Below are 22,219 nucleotides of genomic sequence, written 5' to 3' on the forward strand. Positions count from 1 at the left end.
TTCCATCTCTCAAAAAAAAAAACTTGCATTACTGAAGTTCAAGTTACTGAACAGTCAACTTGAGTTTTTGTTTACATTTCCACCCGAGACAACAAAGGCGGTGCAAGTCCACATCTATACAAGAGCATACGGCTTAAGAGAAGACTCACTGAAGCCTACGTTGTATTCTATTTTGTCTTCTGAAATGGAATCGATTTTACAATGAATTTTATTTTTTTTAAACAATGCATTTAAGCCGCCAATATGTGACAGTGGAAAAAAACAAAACATAGGCACATACTTCCCTCTAGTGGTGAATATGACAACGTGCCAGGGCCCTCGCAGTGCGTGCCTGACGCCAGATGACATCATGGCTTTACACGGTTGCACAAATAGAAAATATCAGGTCATGACTGGCACCAATCAAATGCTGCGTATTTTTTTATTTTTTATTTTCATCGGCAGGGGTGGGCAGGAATCATGCCACTTTTCTGCAGCCTGAAAAGTCCAACAAGGAACATGGAGAGTCAATATACTTTTTTTTTTTTTTTTTTCTTAAACAATGAATGGCAGCAGATGTTATAGTTTTTTTCAAATTTGCTCACAGAACCGATCTGTTTTAAATGGAAGATGATGTGTTGAAAAATATATAATAATAATTTTAAAAAATGCCATAACTCCTATAATAATGACCTTGGATTAATTAAACATTATTTGCATCTAACTATTAAAATAATGTCCTGAGAGGAAAAATCCCCAAAACCTACACACACGACTAGACTGTGCAGTTTTACCAGTTGGATTTGACATTCCCGACGTTGCCATGAAGACGCGGGGGGGGACTCGTTCATCAGCGGCAACGGCGAAATACTTAGTGTGTTGATTTAGGGAATTGAACTCTGACCAATTTCGTCAGGGGCGCGAGAAGGCGTAACGTCGTGGCGCCGGAGCAGCCTCAAAACCCCCCGGTATGTAGCGGATTTATTTACGGCAATATGTGTGTCTTTAATGCGATCCGTAAAGAAAATAATAACGCGAGAGTTTGCAAGTTGCCTCAAGACTGTAGTTGGAGCTGTCAAAGGTAAGAGTGGATACGCGCATGAGCCTTACTGTACCACTGTACGCGGCCACTGGGATAATATCCGTAGAAAAAACCCCTCAATAATCCCGAGGTAAGGAACCGAGAAATGATTGCCTCTGATCGCGATTTAACCGCTCTGTCTCGTTTTCCATCGCTTGGTTCTCTTTTACTCTAACCAGTCGCGCTGTTGTCGTCGATATTATTGCACTAAACATATTTTTGTGCCTCCCTTCAAGCTCCAGCCAGCGCAAGGATTTTTTTTTTTTTCTACTCCTCCTTCGTAATAAAGTCGCCATTTTGCTTCACTGCCTTTTATAAACCGTTTCGTATTCTAATATCTTTTCCCGAAGGAGCCGGGGACGTGTCCGTGTTTGTGCTTGTTTCTGACATATGTGGGGGGGCGAACGAGAAGACAGAGGTTTGGAGAAGTGCCTCGTGGTTTACATATTAATGCTGGAAAGGAGGAGGAGGAGGAGGAGGAGGGGGGCGCGCGAGACTATTAGCAACTGGGATTATGTGGCAAAGTATCCGCGGCTGCTTTTGCTGTGCACGTTTGTGATTTGTGCCTCGGCTCTCCCTTTTCCTTCACGCCTCGATCGTGGTCCTGCGGAGTGGCGGACGGGGAGTCACGAGTGTCCGCTGCCTCTCTAACCCCCCCACCCACCCCCCTCTTAAACCTCCGTGACCGCTCCTTGACGCACAGCAGGTGTGTGGGTTCCGTGCAACAACATGACATGGAAAAACGCCCACTTGGTCCGGATTGCCGTTTCGTGACCCCTTTCACTTCTCTCTCCCCCCCCCCGTCACGTGGGCGACCCGAGGGCACCCGCTTGACCTGCGAGGTGTGACCTGAGAGGCAAGGCAAAACAAAGTGTGGTGTTTTCTGGCGATGAAGGCGTGATGGATAAACTTTGGGGGGGGGGGGGGGGGTTGAAGAAGTCAGCTGTGCCACGTGGTGAAAAGTGAAAGTGTTGGGAGGTCTACTTGAGTGTTTGTGATGGCCCGGGGTCACAGGTGTAGGGGAAGCTGGTTGACCGGTGCTGAAAAGTCCCCCGTGCGTAATGCGTTGTTTTTAAGTGTTTCTTCCTTATGGATTTCACCCAAAAAGCTTGACTCTGGAGCCCTTGTCGACTCTGAAAGCTTTTGTGTTAAAACTAACATATGATCTGACTCCTCTATCACTGTGACAAATGAGCCAGTGCACAGAGAATAGCGTGGCGTGTAAACGGATAGTGTGACTCCCCGCTGCGTGGCCCTCTGTGTGTGGGTTTAATTCATTACCAGAGTGAGTGTTGGATCCCAGTTAGCATCACTCAACAGTTTGCAGTTGGCTGGTTCATGCAGATGTTTAGCGCCGAGGTGGGCTTTAGTAAAGTTAGATGACAATTAAAAAAAAAAAAAGTTTGTTGCCTGTCCTGGTGACGTTTGTCGGCTTTATTACTAACAGTGAGACTATGAAGGCCTTTCTACTCTTCTGTGTAATGGGCAGAGCATGGAGTTAGTGTAAGAGTGAGTATTGATTTGGAACTGAAACGTAGAAGGTCATAGCCTCATTACAACTCAGATGATTTGTGTGACTGAGCTCAACTAAACCTTCAGACGAATAGCCGTAATGGCCAACAAGCACAAACTGCATTTTAAAGAAGCATGACCGCGATCTTCTGCTGTGAACTTGACTGTTTTGAAAATCAATGAACACATTTTTTTTCTGTGTCTGGTCTTCAATTGCAGCCATGGAAAGCCCGAGCGGCCCGAGGTTCGGGAAGCTGTCCTCCTCTCCGGGGCTGCCAAGAGCTCGGCCCTTCAAGCTTGGACCTCAGCAGGAGACAGTTAGAGCCACGACAGCCCCCGAAACTAACAACAAACACAGTGAGTGGCATGTGTCCGGTATGTCAGCGTACCAAGGAACATTTCTTTTCAATAGTTTTGTGTTCTTTGAATTCCAGCTTAATGTTATTTCAAAAAGATGTTTCTTAGTTGTACTTTATTAATATTGTGTTACTGAATATTAGAGCTGTCAGTCAATTAATTTTAAAATCTGTTTCATCAGACTCTTGATCAATCACGATTAACTGTAGTTAATTAGAATGTAAATATTATTCATATACACCTACATAAAATACTCTTATCTAAAGCATTTGCTCATATTTCATCACCAAACTATTTCATAAATCTATGTGAAAACTGCTGCCTCTTTCAGGCAAGAAGTACTTTAGGTTAAATCATAAGATGCAATGAAATATCTGTAGATCAGTAATGAGTTAAAGCGTTAACTTTGACGGGCCCTAATCACTACATAATGTGCTGCCATTGTGTCGATGAAGCAGAAGCTTTGGAGGAGCTCAGCAGGTCGAGCGCTCGCCCTCTGATTCAGAGGTTGACCATTCACATACGGTTGTTGTGTCCTTGGTAGTGTTTACTAATATGGTTCCTTGATGTAAAGCAATTTGGGTGCACTATGGAGGCCTAAATGAATATACTGTGTGGGACAAGTTGAGACACATGTTTTTAGGGTTTTTCCATTTCTGCTCATTTTGGGATTCAAGGGGTGAGAGTGCTACACCTGCTGTTATATCAGAACTATAAATGTAACTATACAACAAACAATAGATTGGAAATCAGAGGTTGTTTGGCGCCAGGGTAATTTTTCATATTCATTCCTGACTCAGCCGTTTGGCTTGCATTAAGAAACCAAACTATTCAGAACTTCATTGATTGATCAGTGGGCATTTTTGGATATAACCCAGTCCTACAAAAAGACTGAATATATTTAAAATGTTTCTCCCCTCCCATTAAAAGTCAGGCCATTGGTTTAAGATTTGCACATGCTTGTGTGTGTTTGCATGTGCTTGACAGTGATGTACAACTCTTTTGCAAAACAAAACAGTCAACATTATTGGATACCCTTATTCATCACTCTCCCTCATTTTGGGCATTCTGCTTATTCTCACAAAGAGTGGTTTGTTCGGTTTAACTGCACACGTACCCAGACTACTAGTACTAGCATAAAAAATATGAATATTTCAAGTAATGCCAGATGCTTTACGTTAGTACGAGCCTAGATTAGAAGGCAGGGATAAAAGCTATTGCTTCCTACATTTGTTTACTGAACTGTGGCATACATTATGATTGAGGTATTACTCGGGCATTTGAACACAATAAATGACGCTTGCTGATGCAAACAGAAGCCCTGCCATATTACTCAGTGTTCTACGTGCAGTATCACATCAAACATTAATTACGTTTGGTTCAGGCAAGGTGTAAGGTTTTTCTTGAACAACCTGTATTACTGGAGATTTTTTATCTGCTACTTCATTTGAGTATTTCCTTTCACTTGCTCTAACTGTCATCCGTCCCATAATCCCTTGCGCTAGCTTTGTGCTTCCTTCTCTGAGCGTATGATGTTCATTATGCCTGCGCTAAAGACAGCTCCCAGCACCATTTGATTGCTCACGATAAGGATCTACATTCCTCTACAAAATATCTGCAAAATTCTCCCATTTGGCTGGAAACTGGCTCTCATCTGGCTCTGTACCAGGGGTTTTCCTCGCTTTAGTGGCGGCTTAGCTGGTCTCTTTGCCAGGAGGACTGGGATGTGTCTTTGTCAAAATTCTCATTACCAACCAACCACTGTGCATCCCTCTTTTCAGTACATCATATCATCTCTACGTTATATAATACAAGAAATGTAGCCTTTGGAAGTTACAAACCAGTGCGTTCTTGCAGCTACCTCCAAGCTCTAATAAAGAAAAAGAAATCCATACTACAAGAAATAAATGTTCTCCTCAATATCAAAGCCTGCATGTGGTTACCTTTCCTCACCTTACCTGAATTGAGGAATGTTTGACCTGGAGTTCGTAATGCAGCAGAGAAAATCCTGTCTGCCCAGACTGGAGTTAGTTCTTGAAATTCCTCTCTTTTATTGGTGGAAACCGAGACGCTGACTACAAATGAGGTCTGTGGTTTATCCTTGAGTGTAATTGGTGTGGGTTGTCAACTTGCCACACCAGAGAAGCAGGAGAGGATTTGGTGTCGCTGCTCATTCACATTCTCTTGTTAAAATCTCACCAACCAAACCAACGGACAAGAACTGACATTTCAGACTTTGCTTTTTAACTGTAGGTAATTTATATGTGCGTTTGTTTACGTATTACTTATCACTTATTTATGATGTAATATCTTACCTCTTTTTTTATATTTATTATTCAAATACATCTTCTTCATTTCTATATTGAAAAAGAAACATAAACATAAACAAACAACAATCAATTTCAAACAAACAATGGGTTTTACATATTTTAAATGCTTTCCACATGCTCTGGCTTGGGACTGGTTCAAATGTATTATATTTTGTAACAACTTGTTGCTGGATATTCAAATGATTAAGTTAAACTGGCACAAATATGTATTTTATTGACTTTTTTAGGAGAAACTAAACTCCTAATTAAATTGTCACCAGTTGAAAATGGCGGTCAACAATACACATAATATAGTTTAATGATTCTTAGCGGTGATTGTTTACTTCACCTGTCATGGTCCTCCCTACAGGAGTGCACTGACCACATATGTGCCCAGTCATCCGAGGCTGCTGTTATTGGACGTCACTAACACACTTTTGGGTGTGGGCCAAATGGGCATAAGGCAATAGATTAGGTTTCCAATAATAAGAGGCCAGCAGCTGATGCGGAAGGCAGTAAAATCGATGCAGGTCGGAGGAGGAATTGAGGTACTGAGTCACTATATTATGTAGCAGGAGTTTCCAGCCGAAACTATGTCTTTAATTCATTCACTTAAAAATGTGGTTTAGTGCAGGATAAACTCAGTGAACTGACTGTGAGAGGTGAGTTTAAACTTTAAGGCTACTCAAACACAACTTTGTTTAACTTGAAACCAAATTGAATTAATTTAATCTTTGGCTTGTTCAGCTCATATGAAATTTGAAATGGCATTTTGAAATGAAGTTAGTTTAGGGTAATTGAATTCTTCATATTATTGGACCATGACAATTATTTTGCTTTTGTTTGTATCTTATCTGGAAGCTTTAATTAGAGTCCACTACAGGATGTGCAGTGTCATGTGCAGTATTATTGCTCAAACCATTATGTCAAGAAGACAACAAGCTCAAACCCAACCTTACCTTGCTTGGAAAATTTAGACTAAGAGACCACAGCAACAACTTTGCATATCAACGTGTGCATGTGCGTGTGTGCGTGTGTGTACGTGTGTGCGTGTGTGCGTGTGTGCGTGTGTGTGCGTGTGTGTGCGTGTGACATAATTTACATGTGAAGTCTACTTGACAAATGCGCATTTCTATCTATTTTATCTGTTATGGTGATATGGTAATGAAGTTCACTTTTAGACTATAAAATCACTTTAAGATTAAAATAGCCGTAATCATGCAAATAAATATAAATGTATTCTTTCTCACTTTGAAGAGTAGTTTAGTTTGCATGGACGGACAGAAAGAGAGAGAGAGAAGCACTGAATGAGAGCGAGACTTGCTGAGAGAGCATGGCTTTCTTTCACTTCATCTGTGTCTGGGAGGAAGACTGTTGTGTGGTGGCTTTAGTCTGAAACCAGGCCTGACTCAAAGAGAAATATGGGGACGTCTTCAAAAAGAGGTGTGTTCACTTGCAGTTCTGTGATGTTTGTTAGAGTGTGTACGTGTGGGTGTAGGTGTGTGTGCGTGAAACAGAGGGGGAAGAGGACGGGATCAAGTATAATGTGGAAAATAGAAAGCAGTAGTGGTATAACGAGGAGAAAATTGCTGACATGCTGCTCAGCAGAAAAAGAGAAAGTGACGGTTAAGTTTCTATGTCTATTTTCTTACCGCTGTGCAGATTTTTTTGTTTGTGATGTGTAAATCGCTGTTAAATAAGCGTGTTTTTGCTTTGGTTTTCAGCATATGGTGAAATGTGCACACAGAGGATATTTGTCTGATAATAACCATGGGGTCTGATTAAAACCTGCTAATTCTGGCTGTATTTTAGAGGGCAATTATTTAAACTGCTGCTAGTATGCAAATTTCAGTCTTCTGTGATAGAGACTAAGCCTCCTTTGAGAGTGTGGTGGAAAACAAATGCCTGCTTTGTGTCACACTGTAGTTAATATGACTTGGGCATGATTGTTTATGTTTTGAGAAAAAAAAAAGTATTGGAGGTGTTTATGACTCAATGAAAATGGCATTTTCACCCTGAACTGGACAATTGAACTCAGTCACAACAAGTGGGACTAGTACTTTTGCAGAGCTTGATTCTTTTGCCACTTTGTTAGTTTTACACATTACAGTCTGCCGCAGCCTTTCTTGAAAACCTGTCCAAGTCATGACTGTACATCACAAATATACAAGTGTTTTTACAATGTGTTGTATCAGGGACCGTGTCTGTCTGAGAGGCAATATGTCTAAACTCTTCTGTGTTCTGGTGCAGACAAAGGAGTGTTTGTGGGGGGAAAACAAGTGGCTGTTTTGTATGTTACAGTGTGTGCGTCTGTGTCGTATTATAATGTGTGGTTGTGCGCGCATGTGTAATGTTCACCCTTTGCACTCAAGGGGAACAGTTGCAGGCGTCGCCAGGAGAAACTCAGAGGTTATTTGAGATCATTAGACAGCTGCCAGCTCTCCTGGGTCTTCTTGACGACTCTCTCTTCTCTCCTTCTCCTCACTTGTTCTCCTCTTCTATCGGCGGTTAATCAGTTTAGAGCAACAGTTGCAGACAGCTGGGAGCATGGCATAGCTCTCGTACATTAGCCCAACAGCTGTTTGACTCCCCTTAGCTGCTGTCGGAGAAGCAAGCTTTCGACCGGACACAATGGGGTGATTTTGTTCACAGACAATGGCCGTGACTGCAGCACAATGTCCAACTCAAGCAAAACAAAAGTGACGGATACTGCCGCTTTTCAGTTGTGCCTAACCTCACATCACCTCATACCAGTTATTGAGTGTTTCCTCTGAGCAGAAGCCATTTTACTGAGAAAAATGTTTTAATGTTATACTTGAATTAGTGAGAGATAGAACTCTTAGTGTCAATTATAACATGATGATTCAATGATTGAAAATAGAGCCCGACCTATATATCCGGCCGATATTTGGGGATTTTACAATATCGGCTATCGGCCGATCTAGCGCTGGAAAAAGCCGATATTTTCGGGACCGAAAATGATAGAGACTTCCCATTTTAACCCTAACCCTAACCCATTTAATTTTCTCATTAAAACGAGCCCTCGCACAACTCCCTAGGCCTCAGGGGAAGTGAGAAACATCGCAATGAAAATTGGTTTGTTTCAAGTTTGTTTAACACAAGTTTCACTAAACCTCTGTCAATATGAATATATCATTTTGAAGTGCAGAATCTGGAGAATTCAATCGCTGAGTTAGTTTTAACCTCCACTATTGTATTTTTGATTGCCGCGTAAAATGCCGCGGCTAGTAACAGTATGCTAATGCCAACGACAATTAATCAAAGCTAGGACAGAAGATTGGATCACCTAAAGTAATATAATATAATCAGCCAGTGCTGGAGCCGCCAAGTATTTGTTTTTACAGGATTTTAGACCAGACATTTGAAAAAAAAAAAAAAATCGGTCAAAAATATCGGCCAAGCATTAACGTCCCAAAATATCAGCATCAGCCTTAGAAAAACCCATACCCGTGAGCCTATAATTAAAAATGTTGTTTCTGCTTTGACATGAGTTCGGGTATAACTGAAATACACGTTACACAGGAACCAAGCTGTAATATGTTTTCGGTTTCACATTATATCATTATCAACATGTCTTAACCCCCACTCAGTACAGGAATCATTTGAGTCTATTTGTTCTACTTGCCTAAACAGAGCCTCTCGCATTATAGTGGTAACTGAGACAAGTGTATCCCCATGGCAACAATAGCATATCTTTCCCCGGAGCAGTTTTCATTAATTATGCCTTTCTTTTACAAGGCCTTTATTTTCTCAGACAGGAATTAGAATGCATGCTCAATTTCCTCCTCAGCACAAGAGCTGCACCGTAGACTGCATCACCTCTCCAGCTGCTACCCAGACAGCTAATAGAGAAACACGCTTGTGCCGGGAGAATATTAATGCACTCATATCAATGCATACATTTCGTTTTAGCTAACTGGTAATGGTTTAGAGCTGGCTTTGTGTTGGCCCTTGTATGGAAGTGCTGCTTGGAATTCAATCTCGTCCTGCCCGGCCTATTTGGTGCCCGCATTATTTCTAATTCGTAAGTGAAAGATTGCATGATAATATGTCTTGTTTCTGTGTTTGCACTCATAGGACAGGGATGAAAGAGAGACAGATGAGGGTGTGTTGAAGGTTGAGATTCTAAAATAGTTTATCGAGTAAAAAAATAAAAGGATGGCGATAGCAGACGACAGGCTTTTATATGTCTTGTTTTTGCATCGAGGGCAACAGTGATGTGAGAGGTACAGCATAAAGGGGAAGGCAGTAATAATGTTTATATGGATACGGTTCATTCCTGTCAACCCTGAACAAGCACAACCTATAAAATAAGCTCATCCAGCAGCAAGGTGCCCTCTCATGAACCTGACCCAAGATTAAGAGAAGGTTCCCTGTGGACAAATGTTTCTACGAGGACAATGAAGTACAGTATGCCTTAGACCAGGGCTATTCGATTACATTTTATACTGGGCCAGATTTCTCCTCCTACCGCCAACATATTCATATTTTTGTGATAAATAAATGAGAATTTCATTGCTCAAATATAATACAATATAAATGCTAAAGCAGGACTAAACCACATCTTAACCAGACCAAAGGCTTATACAGAATAAGACAGTTTCACGTGAGGAACTTTTGAAACAGCCGAGCGGACAGAGGGCTGACCAGGCACATGTGGGGCCGCTGTACTTATGTCCAGACCTGGCACTTTATGATAAAACTTAGGCGCTCTTAAGAGATGGTGCGCTCATGTTTGCATCCTCATTTATTCAGCTTCAGCCACTCTTTTACCCGTTAACTCCTACCATCGCAAAGAAAGCATCTCTCCCGCACTTCAGCTCGGATCAATTGAATTCAAGGGAAAAAGGAAGCGAAAAATGCACCTGTCATATTATTTATTTGGATATTATTTGGCTAAGTGAGAGTCCAGATAGCGAGGCTTAATGTGTCGATCAGTTAACACGTGTGGTAGCTGGTGTTTCCCAAAACTCACGCACCATCAGCTTCATCACTCGCTTTGTTTTCTTAGTTTAAAGTCTGTTTGATAGAGCCGTGTTTTCACTTGAGCCCGCTATGGCAGGCTACGGGGTCAGCTAAAGTGGTGCGGATAATGCCAAAAAAGATCAAATATTTTAAGGAAAATGAGGCACGGGCCAGATTTAATGGTTTGGCTGGCCGGAGTTGGCCCCTGGGCCGCATATTGAGTAGGTCCGTCTTAGCCCTGTAGATTTACTGTAGATCATAAAGTCCTGCAAGTTTCCTTGTTAGTAGCCTTTTAAATTACATTACTTGACCATTTTTTTTCTTTGCATTGTTGTTTAACAGGTCCCATGTTTGACGACTTGGCAGAGGGGAAGAAAAAAGGTGGACGTCCTAAAACAGAAGTGCAGGAACTAAGAAGCATTCCTGTAGGTATCATTCAATCTATGGAGCATTGCAACTTTTATGACATATGCATTTTGTCTTGATGTTTCAAACTAAAAAGAAGTATATTTTTAGTTTGAAAAAGCAAAAATGCATTGTGTGTTTTCATTCCTGTGCAGGCTCATTTGATAGCCCAGTGGAAGGAGGAGTTTAAGCGGCGCTCCAGGGTGAGGTGTCCGTGTGCAGGATGCTGGATGGAGTTTCCCAGCATCTACGGGGTCAAGTACCACTATCAGCGCTGCCAGGGGGTGAGTTTGCCCCCTCTGACTCTTACCGCTGTGCACATGTATTTGCAGGAAAATAAAATGAAATGCAAGCAATGGTGTGCTATGTAGGACAGATACAATGATAATGACTGAGGAATTATATTTTTTTATTTTTAGTTAGTCATGTGTATAATTTTCACACCACTGACAATAAAACAACTTTTAACTTTTAACCTGTGTGAATGTGCGCTGTACATGAAATAAATCACTTCTAGCATTTGATTGAATTATTTTGGATCAATTACAAATCAAGGGACAGAGCGTCCACTGATATAATAATCTTGACCTTAATGTAAACTCTGTGTACCTGTAAGCAGATACTGTATCTTCAAATTCTGGCTGTGTTTTGTGTCCAGACTGTTGCAGAGAAGCTGAGTCATGGTTGTCCCCACTGTGAGGCCGTGTTCGCCACAAAGATCCGTCTGGAGAAGCACAAACTGTGGAACCACCCGGAGCGCACCGCCATGGAGCCGAAGGACGAGGAGCAGAGGATACACAACAGCCATGTGAAGTCCAGCGCCAAGAAAAGGTGACTGTGTTTTTCTGTTATGGTGAACAGGATTCAACAGTGAAATCATGCAACTTAGTCAACTGTATATCTATGGTGTTGTGTTATTTTCTCTACTTGCATAGGTTATTTTGCCCTAGGACTGTATTACTGCATTTATTTCCAAGAGTGACCTACTTATTTGTGTGATTTGTTTGTGATGCTGAACTGTTTTTATGGCTTGTATCCAGGCCTATGGAGAACAGTCCCCCGTCTCCTGTGTTCTTTAAAGTTAAAAAGATCCATGAGGTGTCCATGCCATCACAAAACGGAGAGCTGTCCCATCACAGGACTGAGCGGAAAACACACATCAAGAGTCAGACCTCACCCCACCTCCATCAGCCTGAGCCGGTCCAGTCCCAGAGCACATCGTCAGACGCGGGGGGCAGTGAGAGTGAAGGAGGGAGCCTCCCTCCATCGTACCTGGATGAAGACCCAGAGAGAATGAAACACAGTAAGACAGTAGAACACAAGACATTTGTTTGGATTTTGTGGTGTCACTGGAAACATTTAATATAGCAGAATATTGTACTTCGTCACTAATTTATCTTTTGGATATTTCAAATGAAATTATCATTAAATATATACAGAAATATATATTTAATATATATATATATATATAATATATAAATATATGTATAATATATTTAATATACCAGTTCTTGCCCCGATCTTACAAATGTCTCATTATATTGTGAGGCAATGCGAGCATAATGTATTTTGAGAGCACAATTCATACATAAAATGAATCAAAGTGCGTCACAGATAAAGGGAACCAACCACTATTAAAAACAATAATGGATCAAAAACACTGTAACTAATCTAGGATCAGTGTAAAATTAAATGAAAAGCAAAGAGTGAAGATAAGTGACTTTCATTTGTCAAATGAAGAGTTCATTTGCAAAAGCAGATATCTCCGTTTAGAATTTTTCCCGAATCGTTTTGCATATTGTTACTGCACTTGATGACACTTGTGAAACTAAAGTTGTGTAAATTTGATCAAGAACTCCTGACTTTATATTTTCATGGCACTGAAACAAACCTGGTAATGACACTTATCTGTTTTTGAGTTGAGGCCTATCTCGAATCTTGAACGTTTCACATTTTAGCTGCACAAAACGGAATCACAGCCCCACTGTTCTTAGTCTTGAATCTAAACTGTCCCTGAGGTTCTGAGAGTTCAACTTTCATATCAGAGATGTACTTTGGTGCCATGCAATAGAGACACATGGACTCTATACAAATCAAATGAAACTAGCGCTATATACAGTATTGTAAATTCTGTTTACACACACACAAGCAACTTAATGAAAAAATAACTAGCACACCATATTTTAAATATAGACATGCATCTCGGTATGACACTTTCTAAAGGATGTGTAATTGTATATTGATTAGGGCCTGGACTTTTTCGATTAATTCAGATTCATTTATTAGATATGCTTTAGCAGCACAGACACTTTTTTAGTTTACTTTTTCCTGCTAGACGTTGCTGATGAACACTGAGGTAAAGCTAAAAACTATTTTACTGTCAAAGCTGTTTATTCACTACATAAACTTTATTCTCCAATGTCTTTGGGCAGGACAAAATAACTCAAACTGCGATTGTTTTTGATGTGTTTAAAATGATCACACAGGCCTCACATCTCCACTTAAAATAAGTTAAACTGAAGGAAAATACAAAGAAGCATCTAAAATATACCTCTTAAAAATAAATGAATAAATTATTCTTAAATGCGATTAATAAAGGACATAATTAACTCAATTAAATATTTTGATAAAGTCCCACCACATGTATAAATGAATGTTTTGTCATTTTGTTTTCTTTTTACTTCCAGGAAGAAAACAAAAAACTCCAAAGAAATTCACTGGAGAACAGCCATCAATCTCTGGTACTTTTGGACTGAAAGGTGGGTTCATTCATTTGGAAATAATGTAAAAAAAGCTGAACTAGTCTAGCATCACTGAAAAGTCTCTTAAAGGGACTATAAGGAGTTTAAAAATGTTAAAATTAAGTATTTTCCTCCCCCTACATGTTCCAGCCATGTCCTAATGTGAAGAATGAGCTCAGACCTGTTCACCACAACTGCCTTTAAAATCCTGTACGTCACTCAAAAATGTGTCACTTCGGCCCGAATTGCCGTCATGCACGAGCTTAATATAGAAGGTGCAGTTACACATATGGCCTGAGGTGGTAGTAGTGAGTATAAAATGGCGAACTTGTTTCCAGCCCCTTTAACTTAATACTATTTTTAAGGATGTTAAAGGCCATATACCTGAGTTTTTGTTTTTTTTGTTTTTGTTTTGTTTTGTTGTTGTTGTTTGTTTTTTTTTCATTTCAAACAATGAAAGAGGAAGTCAGTTAATTAATATGTTAGTTGTGCACCAAACTCATTCCGAACCTTTCTAGCATATTGGTAATGTCCTGATTCTTCACAGGGATTATATTATATTTTTATACAGAGTTTATAGGCACATTTCACAACTTGCAAGGTCACTTTTCAGGGTCATTGTCACCGAAATGCTAGAAAACTAGCCTAAGAGTTCATGAAATAGGTACAAATGCTTTGTAATTAGATGGACAGTGTTTTTCCCACAAATGTCTGAGTTTACAATATACTAAATGAGGACTAACCAGAATCTGTTCCACTGCTAGAAAAAAAATCAGGTATAGTGCCTTTAAGGTTTTCTAGTGGCCAGACAGCCACCATTGCCATCTTGAGCCAGTGCCACAAACAGTGCAGGTCTCAAGCTGAATTAAACTACAACAGCTTGGCGGAGCAAGGTGTGAACTGCCTGTATTAAATGGGAAACTGAATGAGTGTGGCCTGTTTTATATCCACCTTAATCAGTTGTTCACATATTTTTCACCCATTACTTGCGCTCATGTTTTAACTAGGATTTTTGCAGGTCATAGATGGAACTACGTCATTCAAACAATTATACAATGTTTAAGCACAGGCATGTCAACACAGAATAATCCCGAGAGCACTTTAGCGATAATACAGCAACATGTTTTAAACAGTTAGTTTGTACTTGCTTTAAATAATATTGAAGAGATTATAAGAAATACTGTATGTAGCAAATTAAGGCCTATTTGTATTTACTTTTTGCCTTTTCATATATATGGCAGGTATGAACAAGGTGGAGGAGAAGCTCAAAGCTGGTCGGGGTAAAAGACCAGAGGGAGGTTCAGTCAATGAGGAACCTCAGAAAAGACCAACTTCATCCAAGAAAGATTCTGCGCCAACCAGCTCAGGTAATCTATTAGAGGACTGTCAGGGGCTCTAGATATCTGCAGTACTTTGTCTGTATGAACACATGTGGTCGTAGTTTCCAGAAAAGCCACTTATGAAATTAACTAGTTGGAAAACAGAAAGTTGAAAACCTGACAAAAACATGTACAGAAGACATGCAGTCTTTTTGTCTCCTCTTTCTACTTTCGGCCACTAAACTTTACTGCAAAACCTTTTTACTTAGTACAGTACATTAAAGTAAATTTAATTGATTGCAATTTCCCTACTCTGTGCTCCAAGGTGTGGTCCCGGACACTCAGTGGCAGAGATCCATTTCTGAGCGAGGAGAAGTTGTGTGTCCCACCTGCTCCATTGTCACCAGAAAAACTGTCCAAGGATTGAAAAAACACATGGAGATTTGCCAAAAGGTCAGTGGGACAAACTGCTTTACACCTGATATGCTGTGAGTGTTCGATTTAAGCAAGTCAGATCAACTTTTGCATAAATGTATGGTAGCCAAAGTAAAAAGCTGCATTGAACGCACATGTATTCATGGAGCCACACAGTTACAGTCTTATGCAATGTGAGTTTATTAAAGTGACAAAGTAATGAGCAGTGACGGAATCATCATATTTCCTTTAGTTCATTGAACACAGAAGCCAAATTAATGCTTGTGCAAGAAGCAGTTGAAATAAATTATCCGTTTTCCAACATACATGTTTGAGTCAAAGAGATTTCTCCCTTTGTTTCATGATGATATTCTTTGGTTTATGTTTTTATTGCCTTCAGCTCCAAGATGCTCTCAAGTGCCAGCAGTGCCACAAACAATTCAGGTCTAAGGCTGGATTAAACTACCACAGCATGGCTGAGCACACCACGAAGGTACACCCATCTATTTAATAAATTTTTGCTAATACATTATTTTCTCAAAGAGAGAGTTTGTTTTTTGTGCAGAATGACTTGCCACTAGGGATGCAACGATTCACTTTAGTCACAATTTGATCCGTATTTTGATATGGAGATCAAGATTTGCTCTATAGGGAGCACTACAAATAATAGCAGCATGTCAGTATCTCACATACAATTGACATTACTCTGACATTTGATAGAGCTTATTCCTTCCTGGGTTTACCAGATAAAGCTCAGAACAATCTTGTTTGATGTGATCTACGAAGACTGCAACGCTTTAGCACCGAATGTGATTTTCTTGTGTTTATCGGAGGGGAAGGTATGGCCGCTCATGTTGGTTGTGTTTCTGGATTTATATGGTGCGCTTGTGAGGCAATGCTTGACCTGGTCAATATAATCGATAGCACACCTAAAATCCTGTCACAGTTGATCCGTGCAAAGGTGGCATGTTCAAACTTTGGTCTCTCAGACTTGCTCCCCATGGCCGAGTCTCATCTGCTAGTGCTACAAACAGCAGCAGGTAACACGTGTTGCTCTCGCTGCCTTCCAGAAAGATTGTTGTACATCTACAATTTTTCTTCGATTCATATCGAACATATTTTCGTATTGAAGAGAGCGATTTGAACGATTCAATATAATATCGAGAATCGTTGCATCCCTACTTGTCACTAGCTTGTCGACCCATGTTATTATTAAAACTAGTACTTTGTTAAGTACAGTCACTTGTGCTGCTTATGCTCATGGTAACTGAGAAAGTCAAGTCAAATTTAACGGTGACCAGTCTATGATCTTTGACCCCAGAGTCGTTTATTGGTGTTTTGTGACTTGAGAATCACTGACTGAAGGTTGTATTACACCACAGTGACACTGACCTACAAACCAGGAGCTGCTGGTTAGAAACTGGACACCACGTCAAAACTGCTCCCATTGAGCGGTTAGACTTGCACTTGTGGCTATGTAACCCAATGCATGTTAATACAAAGAGCACATAGTGTTTCATGTTGCACATGAGCTTCCCATTTTAAGATAAACTTCAACAAAAGCAATGTGTGTTAAATCCATATAATATGTCTTTTGTTGTTGCACGTGTGCAGAAATGTGGTTTACATGGGGTCAATCTCCTGTTTGGAAAGTTGTTTCTGAAAGGGCTTGCAGAGAAATAAACTGTCACAAAAGAGAAGTATGTAAGGGATGCAAATGTGATTTTCCGCAGCATCGTGGGCTGTTTATGTATCACCTGTACCAATGAGCCACTCGACATATTTATCTTGATTGGCAGCTTGATGCCATTACACGTCTCTGATTTGTTATGCAGCTTTAGCTGCCATGTAAACGATTATCCTCGTGATGATAATCATCATAAACATGAACTTTCTTGTTTGAATTCTCTACAGGACAAACCCTCATGAAGACATTATCATTGTATTGTATTAGAGAGCAGTGGTATTTTTATAAAAGGTCTTCAATAATTCAACACTCCCTGTTTGAAAGGACTGTGAAACATTAATGACTGTGGTATACTGTCTATTTTTGTCCAACTCCAGTACTCAATTTAATAGCATTATTCACTATTTACCTTTAGTATTGTACAGTGTGAAAATGTGTAAATCACAAAGTTTTCTTTTAGAGTTGCTGTTGTATTTATTAGTCCTTTGTATCGTAGACCCACTGTCTGGTGCAAACTATTCTTTTTATCCATGCAAGGGGAGGATATACTTGGCTATTTGTTTTAGTGTCTAGTTATAATGCATCCGTTCTATATGCACTTTTTGGACTCTCCAAGCTGCTTTCATTACACTATTTATTCATGTAGTGCACTCAGTTTATCTGTCATTTTCATAATTAATTAGCGATCCCTTTTTTGGCCAACACCTCTCCATTCATCCATGCTTTAGACACATACGGCAGGATTGTATGGCATAAGATGCATATAGTGTGGAAAGCAGAGTAGGCCGACAGAAGGACAGGGGCTGCCTACTGAGTTTGACCTTGCTATGCGTGTATCCACTGCTTGCTCACTCTCTTCCGATCATGCTTCCTCTTTCTCTCATGTCAAAAGGCCATTAAGAATACATGCTGATGTAGTTCCTTGGTTCAGCTCCTGCCAGTGTAAATCAAAGGCTGAACGAGTGTCTATTCTTTTGCCCGCAGGCCTCTGTGTGATTTATGCACATAACACTAGTTCTGGTCTGACTATATCTAGTCCAACTCGGTAGATCTATTCGCTCCTTTCTGATGTACTTAGGCATCAATAAACACTTGAAAATTGCTCGGATTCATGTTAAACTTTTACAAAAAAAGCAAAAACAAACTGCCCTGCATACTGAAAACAACCTACATTAAAGACACACTCATTATTTAGGCATGATGTATTTTGTTTTTATTTGTATTTTAATTGCTGTTTTTCACTATGGGAGCATTCATTGTTCCATATTCTGATTTATTGACACGCACAAGTACACAGCTCTCCTCCCTGGCATCTGAATACCATCTGTTCGTGTCCTCAGTTTATAGCACCAGTCAATACGGGAGTGAAAACATGGAATTGACAGTTGTCATAAACATGCTTTGAGTAACTGCCTCATCATGAAAGCATTTGATGGTCCTGGCACAGCGAGAGCAGCTGAGATGGAAAACACATTTGCACTGATTGTTTCTATACTGTAGTGGTGTTTGCCAAACTTGACTCTTTCTAATGCTTTCTCCGGAAATGTATTTGCATTTTGGCTTTACCTAAGTAAGTGATAGTTAAGTTAATGCAGGAATATAAAGGATGCAACTTGGCCAGAACTAAGACCAGATTTAACACATGATATACTCAGAGTGATCACGACTAAAACTTAATCCCCACTTATACTGCAAATTACTGGAAGAATAATGTGCTCCACCCGTGGCACCCGTACCACAGTTTGAGAACCCCTGCTATAACAGAAGGAGTGCTGTGTTTGTTGTATGTGACATTGTGTTTGGTTTCCCCACAGTCCTCAGGGAATGACGACCAGGCAGCGGACGAGCACGAGGAGAGAGAGAGGCTGCGCAGAGTGCTGAAACAGATGGGACGAATCAAGTGTCCTAGCGAGGTGTGTGCGCTCTCTTCCAGCATTCAAGTTTTCCCTTTAATTATCACTGGTCCTTGCCTACTCTCTAGTGTTTAGACTTCTTTCCATGTGTCTTTCTTCTTCAAATCATACTCCTCCTTTACTGTTTGCATATTGTTGTTCCACAGCTTAGCAGAACTAAGTAACTCATGCCCCTAGGGGCCATAAGCGCCACTGCAGGTGTCGTAGCATATTGCAGTTTTTTACTCATTATTTGTCAGTGAGAGTAAATACTACGCTGACAGAAAATACAAAGGGAGAGAGGGATATTGTACATCCATGTACACAATGGAGATATTTTTTTTTACTCAAACTTGGCTGTAAATACTGTTTAAGTAGCGCTAGCCCGCAGTTAGCTTTGCCCGTTAGCCTGTTACCTTCTTCTTCGTGATTCCATTAGTGTGTATTGGGGCTTCCGGGTCGGAGCAGGGAAAGTTGCAATTGTGGTTTTCTAGCCAGAGACACCAGGGGGAGATGAAAGACCCCCCAGTCATCCCATTAACACTTGTATTACCCACAGAGGGACTACGGAAAGGATTTAGTAAGGTATACAAGTTACTTAGTTCTTCTTTAAGTGTACACTGACTGAGTCTCTTCTGCTGTGTTCAAGTCCATCTTCATTTTCTTTATCTACTTTAAAGCAGTACTAAGTAACTTGTTAATAAATCCTTTTCATTGTCCCTGTGGGGGTAATACAAGTGTTTATGGGATGATTGGAGGGTCTTTCATCTCCCCCTGGTGTCTCTGGCCAGAAAACCATGCTGCAAGCATGGTTTTCTTGACTCCCAACCAATACACACTAATTGAATCACGAAGAAGAAGCTAGCATGCTAGCGGGCAAAGCTAACGGCGGGCTAGCGTCACTTTAAACAGTATTTACAGCCAAGTTTGAGTGAAAAAAATATATCCCTTGTATAATTGGATGTGCAATATCCCTCTTTCCCATCGCCATTTCTGTCAGCGTTGTATTTACTCTCCAAGACAATAAGTTAAAAAATCGCAACTTGCTACGACCCCTGCAGTTGCACTTATGGCCTAGGGGCATGAGTTACTTAGTACTGCTTTAACCATTAAGCAATACTGTTTTAGTGTGTGCGAGATGCTGCTCTCATTAATTGAGTTAAAGCAGCAGGAGTTCCTTGGCTTTGTCTATTCTAGAATTAATGTTGTTCTGATTCCATTTTTTACAATCCGATACCGATACTTAGGTTGAGAGTAGCTGCCGATAACGAGTACCAGTCCGATACCACAGCAAGTGAATAAAACAATAACGAAGCCTGTAAAATATGCCAAAACCAACAGCACATGTATCATTACGCATATTAAACAAAATCTGTGCACTGTGACTGCACTGCCTGATACGTAGGCAAAATAAAGTTAACACAAAAAACACTATTTGGTATTGGATAGGTTTGGGTTTTGGTACTTACCGATACATACCAGGGAAAGCTGTGGTATTGGCATAACATCCGATTTTGGAACAACCCATATTGGTCATTCATTCATTTGTAACAACATCAACAAAACTGTCTCCGAGCAATTAGCCAGATTTATGCAGGCTTTTGACTGAAGAAAATGCTTGCTGCTACCACTGGTGACTGAGATCTTTCTCGTGTCTAATTTGATATTTTTACCTATACAATGCTATCTGTCACGTCAGATTTCTCCTCCTGCCATTACCGAGTCTGTGTCCCGCACTCCTCGGGCTTTTGCTATTTCAGTCTGTTTTCCTCCTCATGTATTGTTATTGAAAGGTTGCCCAACAACACTGCATCAACATGACGATATTTGCGCTATGCCATAAAAAGGTCTTATTTGTAAATTCTCTCATGTTTTCATACCACTGCATTTTCTATACTGTTTCATGTACATTTAACCTCTTAACCCCCACCTACCCGCAAAACTGATGTAAATGGATCTTTTTCCTTGTGTCGTTGCTGCATTGTTGACACTTTTTGTTGAGTCTTCATTTTCATTTCTTTTTGTCACTTTTTTGCTGCTCTTTTGTGGCTTTTTTCCCACTTTTTTTCCCTTTTTTGTCACGTTTTTGTTGTATTATTGGTTCTTTTCTGGCACGTTTCGTTGCTCTTTTGTTGCTTTTTCATTGTGTTATTGTCGCATTTTTATTTTGTTATTGTTGCTTTTCCGGCACATTTTTGTCGCTTTTTTTCCAAGAAGCTTTTAGGTTTTGGGTAAAGCCAAACTGATGCTCAGTTCAGGTGGGGGTTAAGAGGTCAAAAAAGCTAATGTGATTCGTGTTGAAATATGGGGAAACTCTGAGCAAACTACAGTGTTATACAGTCTGTCACCTAACATTGCAGATGTAGTTGATGTTGATTTCCACTTGCCTGAAAGTATTTCAAACAAATTTGATTTTCACAATGTGCACAATTGGATGCCTGAAGGTAACTTCCTTTATCATAAGATATTGTTAATTAATACAACTTCTTCTTCTTCTTCTTCTTCTTCTTCTTCTTCTTCTTCTTCTTCTTCTTCTTCTTCTTCTTCTTCTTCTTCTTCTTCTTCTTCTTCTTCTTCTTCTTCTTCTTCTTCTTCTTCTTCTTCTTCTTCTTCTTCTTCTTCTTCTTCTTCTTCTTTCATTTAACGTCTACCGTCACAGGGATGCTCAGCACACTTCTCCAGCCTGATGGGATATCAGTACCACCAAAAGCGTTGTGGTAGAGATTCTTCTGAAGATGACAAGCCTGTGTTTATATGCCAGCACTGTGGGAAATCCTACCGTTCAAAGGCTGGAAAAGACTACCACATTCGCACAGAGCACTCAAGCCTCACCACGAACATCATAGATACCAACAACACAGGCAAAGAGCGGGTAGGACACACCACTTTGTACGATATTAATCCAGAAGTGAATGTAGTATCCCTAAATTAAAGGCACATTATAAAGGTAGCAATATTACAATGACAACCCCTATGTTGTCACATCTTGTTCTCTTCAGCCAACATGTAAAGAAGAATTAAGTAACGTATTTACCTTAATACATCCTTTCTGTAGTCCCTCTGGGGGTAATGCAAGTGTTGATGGGATGATTGGGGGGTCTTTCATCTCCCCCTGGTGTCTCTGGCCAGAAAACCACAATTGCAACTTTCCTGCTCCGGGTTGGAGGCGCAATACACACCAACTGAATCACAAACAAGAAGCCAACAGGCTAATGGGCAAAGCTAACTGTGGACTAGCGCCACTTAAACAGTATTTACAGCCAGGTTTGAGTGAAAAAAAATTGTCTCCACTGTGTAATTGGATGTACAATATCCCTCTCTCCCTTTGTTCTTTCTGTCAGCGTAGTATTTACTCTCACAGACAATGAATTAGTGTAAAAAAAACGCAACATGCTACGACACCTGCAATGGCGCTTATAGCCTCTAGGGGCATGAGTTACTTAGTTCTGCTTTAAAGGATTTGTATCATGCTATTTTAGCCATTCCCAAAGTTAAGTATAGGCATTTATATGATATATTGTACCTCTACCATTATGG

At 40.2% G+C, this 22,219-nt stretch overlaps 1 protein-coding gene across 3 annotated transcripts in view; it reads left to right on the forward strand.

Annotated features, from left to right (window-relative positions):
* The first annotated feature begins 821 nt into the window (after positions 1-821).
* znf512b (zinc finger protein 512B) overlaps positions 822-22,219 on the forward strand; it is a 30,212-nt gene continuing 8,814 nt past the window's right edge. The window contains exons 1-12 of one of the 3 annotated variants that reach the window (XM_079558503.1): positions 822-1,151; positions 2,792-2,929; positions 10,567-10,649; positions 10,785-10,913; positions 11,288-11,460; positions 11,670-11,932; positions 13,317-13,388; positions 14,612-14,737; positions 15,015-15,142; positions 15,504-15,596; positions 18,605-18,703; positions 21,342-21,554. In XM_079558503.1, the coding sequence (XP_079414629.1) occupies positions 2,794-2,929; positions 10,567-10,649; positions 10,785-10,913; positions 11,288-11,460; positions 11,670-11,932; positions 13,317-13,388; positions 14,612-14,737; positions 15,015-15,142; positions 15,504-15,596; positions 18,605-18,703; positions 21,342-21,554 (1,515 nt within the window). In that variant the 5' untranslated portion in view covers positions 822-1,151; positions 2,792-2,793. Of the gene's footprint in view, positions 1,152-2,791; positions 2,930-6,537; positions 6,682-10,566; positions 10,650-10,784; positions 10,914-11,287; positions 11,461-11,669; positions 11,933-13,316; positions 13,389-14,611; positions 14,738-15,014; positions 15,143-15,503; positions 15,597-18,604; positions 18,704-21,341; positions 21,555-22,219 lie in introns of those variants that run through there. The other 2 variants (XM_079558505.1, XM_079558504.1) reach the window with 2 other exon arrangements.

Source organism: Gobius niger (assembly GCF_951799975.1).
Source record: "Gobius niger genome assembly, chromosome: 6".
Lineage (NCBI taxonomy): Eukaryota > Metazoa > Chordata > Actinopteri > Gobiiformes > Gobiidae > Gobius > Gobius niger.